This window comes from Bremia lactucae, linkage group LG12, assembly GCF_004359215.1.
Source record: "Bremia lactucae strain SF5 linkage group LG12, whole genome shotgun sequence".
In the NCBI taxonomy this organism is placed as follows: Eukaryota; Oomycota; class Peronosporomycetes; order Peronosporales; family Peronosporaceae; genus Bremia; species Bremia lactucae.
Window position 1 is genome coordinate 4,170,490 of NC_090621.1, and position 8,945 is coordinate 4,179,434.

The window sequence follows — 8,945 nt, forward strand, 5'->3', positions numbered from 1 at the left end:
GGTAGCAAGCTCCACATGTCGACCGCAGATCATCCCCAGACCGATGGCCAAACAGAACGTGCCAATCGGGTCGTGGCGGATGTCTTACGCACTATAGCAACTCCCAAAGAGTGGAGCAAGCAATTGCCCTTTGTGGAGTTCGCTATAAATAACAGTGTCCACGCCAGTACGGGTGAGACACCGTTTTATATTAACGGACTGCGCCATCCTCGGACGCCAGTCTCGTTTGTGCGCAGCCCGAGTCTTAGTGGGGGAGGGCCCCTCACGATGCTAGGTGCGGAAGAGGGACATAGTTTCGTCAATATGACGATGACCCATGAGGGTATCATCTCAAAGACTGAAACTTGCCCAAATGACCCTGCCAGTTTAGCAGTGGTCAATAAAACTGCGCCTTATGACCGACCTCTTGGCGGTATCATAGGCGAGTTTGATGCTGAAAGCGTGAGCGAGGCTCAACGCTTTGTGGATGAGCGATTAGCCATCACACGTAAAGTCCGTGACGCAATGGCAAGCGCACAGGACAAGCAATATGCGGACCGAAGTGGTCGCAAAAATAATGAACGCTTTTGAGGGATTTAAACGTACTGTTAAGTACTGCTACCCTACCTAAAAATGCAATTTCTTTACTACCTGGAGGTACTTCGAAGTTGCTGCCGCGTTTCATTGGGCCCTTTACGGTGGTAGAAGAAATTGGAGACCTAAATTATAGGCTCACCCTTCCCTCGTATATGAAGACGCACCCCGTATTTTACGTGGGTCGTCTGAAACGGTATGTAGACCCAAATGAGGTCACATATCCCCATCTGGCTAAGGAGACCGATGGCGACGCCGACTGTGAGTCGAGCGTCGTTCGGGTGAGGAAGACGATGAAGACGAAAAGCTATCTGAACGATTCCTCCCTCCACGAACAGGACTTGGAGAGCGAGGGACATCACGCGAATAACGCGAATCCCTCAGCATTATCCGTTCAAAAAGGTCCAAGCGAATCTTCAGGCGTTCATAACCCTGACGCGCCTTCGCTCGGAGATCCGCAATACGTCGTTCAGCAGCGCTAAACGCATACGACTAAACAGACGAAGGTAAGGCAGCCGCGAATAGGTGGGCGAGATCGCCACTCCTATCGTGCACCACCTGCGCTGATGGATGCGGGTGGAAATCAACGCTTCCTTGTTGAAAGGTTGCTTGCCCACCGCTCCGTGAGGCAAGGGTATCAGATCCTCGTCCAATGGAAAGGTTACCCGAAGAGTTTTGACTCTTGGAAACCGATAGATACTCTACGTATTGATGTGCCTGGCTTGGTGGCTGCCTATGAAAAGGAGCACCAGCTGAGGCCACTTCGCTAGTCTCAAAGGGACTAGCAGAAGCAGCTTGTGAGAAGAAACATTGTACAGTACCGCCCATGATTTCTTTCACACGCAAGCGGGCGAAATTAATTCGCTGCGACCGCTGTTTCATCGCATCGGAATGCGGTTGAATGCGGCGCAGGAATTCCGCCTGTATTGGTCGGGCAGTTCATTTGAACGCAACACGACCGGGATCGGGAAAATACGCTTAAGCGATTTTCCCTGAGCCCTCCATGATTTAAAGACGCCATAATAATTATGTGCGTCTACGAGAGCGCGCTCTAGGAGCGACGCTCTTGGCCCGTTTAAACGAGACCATTTAGATGGAGGGAGCATCTTTAGTATGCCACCCGTCACATAGCCACGTTCTAAACGACTGGCTTGTGACACTGACTGAGCACGTTCACGTGTCGTCGGCGGACCTTTAGGCTCCGAATCTCCTATGTCAGAACCATTATGAATTATGATTTGAGCATAAGGCGTTGTGGTTATACCCAACGGAAAAGCGGGTGCGCCTTTATGGGAAGCGCTCTCATTATCTGTCGCTGCACTTTTCAGCGCAGACGACGAGACAGCATTTTCGTAAATGCTGCTGTCTTCATGTTGTGAGCGATGAGAGAAGTTTGGGTGGGCAATAATGCGCCATCATCCTTCCTCATGAGCTCGTTGTCCGCATCACTAGTATGAGGTGACGGCAACGGTGTCGACTCATTGTAGTCGACAATGAGCGACGGATCATCATCCTCACTGCTAATGTGGGATGGATCCTTTAGCCCTGTTAATGCGACAGCAGCAGTGGCTGTCGGCGTTCCGACTTAGGCATCAGACGCGGCCGGCGAATTAACGCGACGCGTGCGCTTAGTGTGAGGTCGAGTGGGGGTCTTCGCAGACGACCCACCAACGTGGCCCCTTTTAGGTGGCATCTTTGGCGCCGTGTATGGAAACACGTGCGCTAAAGTGATTGCGTGAACTAGCGGCGCGTAAGGATGCTCATAGTTCCTCTCTCCTCTTTGACGAATTTAAAAATGTAAATTCGTTCTTAAAGGGGGAGATGGTGTAACGGGCTAAAGTTGCCCTAATGTTATACAGTCTTCGTTAAGTACACTTGGTGTAGTTAAGAGGATGGTCAATTATTAAATAATAGTAATTAGACCCAGCACTAGGTTGTGGTGCACATTGTGACTAACCCTTGTGTATGTGATGCGCATGGGTGCATTCACATTAGGAGGGCTGACGCCCAGCGTCATCCGTGATGACGGCTAGCGTTATCCGTTACGGTTTCTAGAAAGATACGCTCGCAATACATATTAAATGTTATCTATAGAGATAACATTTTAATTGGTAAAAAAATACGTAGTTATATTTAATTCTATTAAATATAAATCAGTCTGAAAACTACTTTCTACTTGGTAAGTGCGCACGAGGAGACGGATAAGCGCTCCCGTGACGACACTTAACCAGAAAACTTGGTGTGTTGGGTGAGGTCGCTTGCGTGCCCACCACAACTACCTCCATACACGCAAAAGAAGCAGGTTAAACCGCTTCCTCGCTGTGCTAGGGTGTGTGTCGAAGTAGAGCATGGCCGCATTACGACGTGCCCGCCTCTATAAAGACTCAGGCGTAGATTGACTACGAGTGCTATCAGATTTAGCGGAGCTACCTCGCTCCTAAAGTCAGAGGAAGACTTTCAGACTCAGAGAGTCACTTTAATCTATTGAGCTTACGAGTTTAACAACTCAGAAGTCGTACAAGCTATAAAAGCTTAAGGAATCCTAGTTTAAGGGATTCAGGGGTTCGTAGAACCAAGTAGCAACTAATGCCCAAGAGAATATACCTTAGAAAGGCTTCTATCTCTTACAGATCAATGAACTTTATTTAATTATTTGAATCTAAAAACCTTACCCTAGCTGATTAAACTAGATTTTGGCCGCCAGATTTATATCTGGCGGCGACCACATATATTACCCATAATAAATGGGATGTAAGTAGTTAACTATTTTAAAATTAGATAAAAGGGTATTTTACCCATAAAGTAAATGTACCACAACAACGGTTCTCCAACCGATGTGTGCCTTATTACAAATAAATATACTACTTTTGCACTTCTCTATAATTTCCTCCCATAGGAATAATGTTTAATATTCCTCTTAAATGAAATAATCTTTACTATTCCTCTTATATGAAATAATATTTTATTATTCCTCTTATAGGAATGATACTTATGTCACAAAACACCTTGTTACAATTTTGGTGAAAGAGGAAGCTGCCAATAATTGTCCCGTCTCGTAGAATAAAAGCCCAAGTTATTGCAGCTGAAAGCATTGAAAAAGTCCCTTATAGTTTAAATGACGTCTTGGGTACTTTAAAATGTGGCGGGCTTAAAACTTATTTTCAAATAAGGCACACGCTAGCACGCGGGATCCCTTAAATCTATGTATATTTTTTGGCAATAAGCGATATTTAATTTCATAAAATTATTAAAAAGTCGTAGAAGACTTGATATTCTTTAACCACACGTAATATAGCTCAGGTCTTCTGACTTACATTACCTTAATCGTCAAAGCGGATGTAGCGAAAGCTCTGTCACATGACTGTCTTAAAACGGACTCACAAATACCAGCCTATGAGGGTCAGCCGCCCAGTTGTGTGCTATAAGTAAATTTCTAGTTTGCCATTGGTATGATGGGTGTCGGCTACCCGGTCACTCAATCCTGATCAAGTAGAGGCCATTTTACCAGTTTTGCCCAAAGACAGTATTCAAAAGAGACGAAGAAGCGCGATGTACTTGTAACTCTTTGATGCATCATATAGCGAAGACATTATTGTTTGTATAAAATGACTGCAGTGCGAAAAGCAATCGTCGATGATATAAACGCAAAATCAATTATATTGCACAATTTTACAAGCCCTTCGTTCCAGCGACGACTATGACGACATTTATCCAGCATGTTGCCACAAAGCACCCACTGAATTGACCTCGTCACCCCGCCTTCCGTAAAACCCCATCAGTTGAAAGCCATTTTCTGCATCTTCTTTATCAACATCGTCCGTTTTAGTTCCACCCTGGATGGATCGATTCAAATTGGTGGAAATTTTGATAAACGAGATGCGCTTGCGTCCGTCCTTCACAGTTGAATGAGCCTCAATGCCTGTAATACGTTCGCGCTGTTGGAGCATCAGCGTTTGCAGATTTCCACCATCTCCGCCGTACGAATATTTTACTTGTTTATGTTGCGGCGTTTGGAAAATAACGCCAATACTATCGACACGCTTTCCAGTGCTTATTGTCACACCCTTCAAAATGTCTCCAAAGTTCTTCGAGAACCTGTAATCAAATTGGCCGCCGTATTTGTCTCCAAACTCCTTGCCAGCAATTTGCGTGTGCACTGGCTGGCCTGCGAAAGCTGCCGTAGCAAGTTGATTATAGTAGCTGCATGCAAGCAGCGCTCCAGTCACCATAACCTGGATAAAGAGCCGTACCATAACTTTGCCGATCGATGACGTCTGTAAATGGCTTAGGCGTACAATCCGCTAATGCGTCTATTTCGTAGCCTGACGAATGCATAAGCATAAAACCTTTAGGTGCGATCAAGCTTTTACATACGTGTGCAATTTCACTCTGGGCAACATCGCTCAATTCTACATAATGGACAGCTGTCAGTGGGCGTTTTTTTGCGTCCCTTTATGTGGAACTTCTATACATGTAAAATCAAAGCAGCTCAATTTTTTTGGTGAAGTGAGCGTTCAAGCAAATAAATACCTCTCAACTCAAGTGAAATACTTACTTTAGAATAGATTAAGTTGACAAAATGCATCTATCAATACCGATTGCAAAGTAAAAGAATTAAAAGTGAATGCGTCCAATGTGACCCGGACAGTGGCCAAGTCAAGTACAAGCAACACCCATGAAGTAGCTGGCAATGCTATCGTGTACGACTGGCTGTCGCCGAATACAACGTCCCCACAATCTATCACCCTGGTGTGAGCCGCTGGAACCTACAAAATGGCAACCTTACGCAGATCGACCCTTTGTTCTAAATCCTTCGATTGAAAACAGTGGATTTGCATTAAATATCGCATGAGAGCAATCTCGTGACATGTCCTCAGCTGAAGTTCGAGTTCACTTAAGGCGAAATTGCGAGCCACGAGATTGGATTTAATGACAATTACTAGCCGGATCTCTTCGCCCGGCGAAGATTGTTGGATCGCTTAACGGAGCAATAGATGCCATGAACGATGCATTTATTGGTACGACTGGATCTAGCGACCAACTCTGCGTTGCTTGGGGTTTAATCCAACCTCCCTTGTTACCTTGCTACCAATCTACCGATCTTTTCCATTCGTATGAACCTTTCACTCTACGAATTGCCAACCCCACACATTTTGTGGACACCGCTCGATCTTACACAAGGTCGCGTTAGCAGCTTGACAAGAAGCGTTGCCTCAACCACCATCAACAGCCAAATTTGTCGACAACTCAGTGACTGAAATTTTGTGAAGGACAAAAAAATTATCCTCTATTTGCTGCCCTTTCTGATCGCTCTATTTATGACAAACAAATCAAGTGCGAGCACTCTTGGCCTGTGTGCCGGTGGCTACCTAAATTTTAGGTAGCCGGTATAGCCAACCTCCCCGTCTGTATTGAATAAAAACGTCATATAAAAAAATATTTTGAGTTTGTGATTCATCCAAAAATTAACAGCTATTCCTTTTTAGATCGCCCTTTTGGCCTTTGAAACATCGCTTCTCTAAATTAGATTAGGGAATCGCTATTGCCACACACCCTTTATCTACATGAGGGTAGTGTAATGGGTGTGACTCCATCAAAAACCGTGTTTTTGTTTTACGATATTAAATGTACTGATTTAAACATGTGAGAGAAAGCCAAGAGCGCTTGATTGGCAAGTCATAAAAATATCGAAGCGCGTGGGAGAAGTTGAGCTGAAAACAAGCGCCAAGGGTGGGAGGTGCGCTCTTGCGCATGCTTCTTCGTTAGTCTTTGGAGGTCAAGCTAAGGTTGTATACATTTTCTTTACTTCTCTGAACTTTTGCGGAAGTGCATGCTTACCTTTCAAACAGGAGAATCTTAGTGCTCCTTTTGTTGTACCCACCATGAGCGCAAGCAAGCCACAGTTTCCTTATGTTCCAGTTTTTGTCGGCTTTCACTCGTAATATCTCTGTTGAAAAAGCAGCTTGCTATTCAACAAAAAAAATTGCGAAGTCTTTTTGCAGGCTTTTCGAGCAAGTAAAGTTGGGAAGGCCTGCATAAAGGTTTCTTAAAATATAGTATAGTTATCAACAAGTTGCTACTATTACGCAACTCTCATAAATACAGAGGTAGATTATAAAGGGGTGTGGCAGTATCTGTAACGGGGTGTATCTCTACATGAAATTAACACTTAAAAGTTGTTAATTAATACATTATGTAAAAGGTGGATAATATTTGTAGGATAGTACTTTATATAGTAATGTTCAGAAATCTTATCCATAAATAGGCATAGATGATTACCTCTATTTATTCCGCAGACTAATCAACTGTAGATGTAAGCGAAGAGAGAGACAGATAAGATAAGATAAGATTTCAATTGCATGTTAAGGTTTATTTTTTAATTAAGTAAGCGTTAACAGATAGAAAGTAGAGATACTTAATTATATTAATACAGTTTTCATTCAACCCTCTTTAAGCTAGTTGCCTTAAATAGAAGTCTCCCTCTGCACGTACTAGTGTACGTGAAATAAGGAAGGCACCACTCGCAACTGAAGCAGTGCGAAGTGGACTTGTACTGAAGCAGTACAAGTCGTAGTGCCGTTTTAGTATCGGTTCCCCAATGTAATTTTGGGGGATCCAAAGACGACTCTAAAGGAGCAATTGCAGATAAAAATTTATATTTATGACTTGAATTTGATAAATTTCAGATATTATAAATATATTTGATAACAATTATTTAAGAACAGAGAAACTAAATGCTCAGACTTTCACAATAGCGTATCTCCAGGACTCGGATGAAAAGATTTTATGCTGTCGTTTTTGATGGGAGCCGTTAGTAATCACTCACCCTCATGATAGTATTCGCTCACCCCCCTAATTTATTAAATAAACTTCATCACTCATAACTCACCCGCACCCGCACCACTCACCCATTACGCGCGGTAACTCACATTCAACTACACCTCGGCACAGACACACTATATAATTAACGTAACTTATTAACCACCACAAACTGCGCAATAAATCGAAATGAAAAAGAGAAGTAGGGCTTTCATTTCGCAAACTCAAATTATAAACTGTACTAAAGCTCGTGGATGAATAGATAAGTTGATAGAATGGGACTACATATCATGTAGTGGTTGTAATGGGGCACACATCGGTTGGAGAACCGATCTGGCGGCCAAAATCTATTTTAATTAGCTAGGGTAAGGTTTTTAGATTTAAATAATTAAATAAAGTTCAGTTCCCCTTTTGATCTTAAAGCGTTAAGTGCCTTCCTAAGGCTTGCGCATTGAATTGTAAGAGATAGAAGCCAATCTAAGGTATACTTGGTTCTACGAGCGTAAAGTGCCTTCCTAAGGCTTGCGCATTGAATTGTAAGAGATAGAAGCCATTCTAAGGTATACTTGGTTCTACGAGTCCCTGAATCCCTTGAACAAGGATTCCTTAAGCTTTTATAGCTTGTACGACTTCCTGAGTTTTTAACCCATTAGTTCAATAGAACTAAGTGACTCCCTGAGTCCAAAAATCTTCCTCTATCTTTTGGAGCGTGGTGGCTCCGCTACACCTGGTAGCACTCGTAGTCAAACTACGCCTGAGTCTTTATAAGACTAGGCCCTCACGAAAATGGAAGAGGTTCCAGAACTGTCAGAAGCGCAACGTGCCGCTTATGAGAAGCTCAAAACTTTATTTGGGCTTGAACACGTGGAATTTAATATCTCCCAGGGACCAGAGGTCTTGCATGCAAGGTTTTGAAGCCTTCATGGGTACATGACCACTTAGCGGCATCTGTGCCAACCCGGTACATCAGTGTACCTAACTCAGAGCCGAAGGTTGCCATCTAGCTGTAAATGTGAACACATTTGAGGGAAAAGAGGGAAAAAATGTCTCTTTTTGGTTTAAGCAGATGGAAATGTCCATTGATTCCGCCTTGTTCTTAACAGAACGGCCAAAGGTGGCTATGGCCATTTCCAAACTTGGAGGTAGAGCCATGGTGTGGGCACTATCGTGCAGCACGTCCATAAACGACGCTTTTCCCTCATGGGATTCGCTGAAACAGCAAATGACCAGCATGTTTGCACCGCCTGATCAGGCTTTTCGCATGCGAGCACGGCTCCTAGCGACTCGACAGGGTAATAGAACCCTAGGGGACTTTGTCCAGGAGTTGAGAACTCGCATTGCATCTATGCATGAAGACCCGGTGCAAGAAGCAATTGTAGGGACCATATTTATGGGGGGTCTCAATGAGGACGTTGCCCGGACGGAATTTTTCCGATCTCAGCCGGCTACGTTGGAAGAGGCAGTTGCCATAGCGCTACGCGCCGAGTTTGACGTTAAGTCTGCTCGCGTTAGCACGCCTGTTTACGGAACAAGCTCTTCGAGCACATGGGTTC

At 44.0% G+C, this 8,945-nt stretch overlaps 1 protein-coding gene across 1 annotated transcript; it reads right to left on the minus strand.

The window, feature by feature from the left end:
- Positions 1–4,280: 4,280 nt before the first annotated feature.
- Positions 4,281–4,826, minus strand: CCR75_005571 (uncharacterized protein; the record flags this gene model as incomplete). Its single annotated transcript, XM_067963651.1, has 1 exon — positions 4,281–4,826. One exon carries the CDS (start codon positions 4,824–4,826, stop codon positions 4,281–4,283), a length of 546 nt encoding a protein of 181 aa, XP_067820814.1.
- Positions 4,827–8,945: the final 4,119 nt, after the last annotated feature.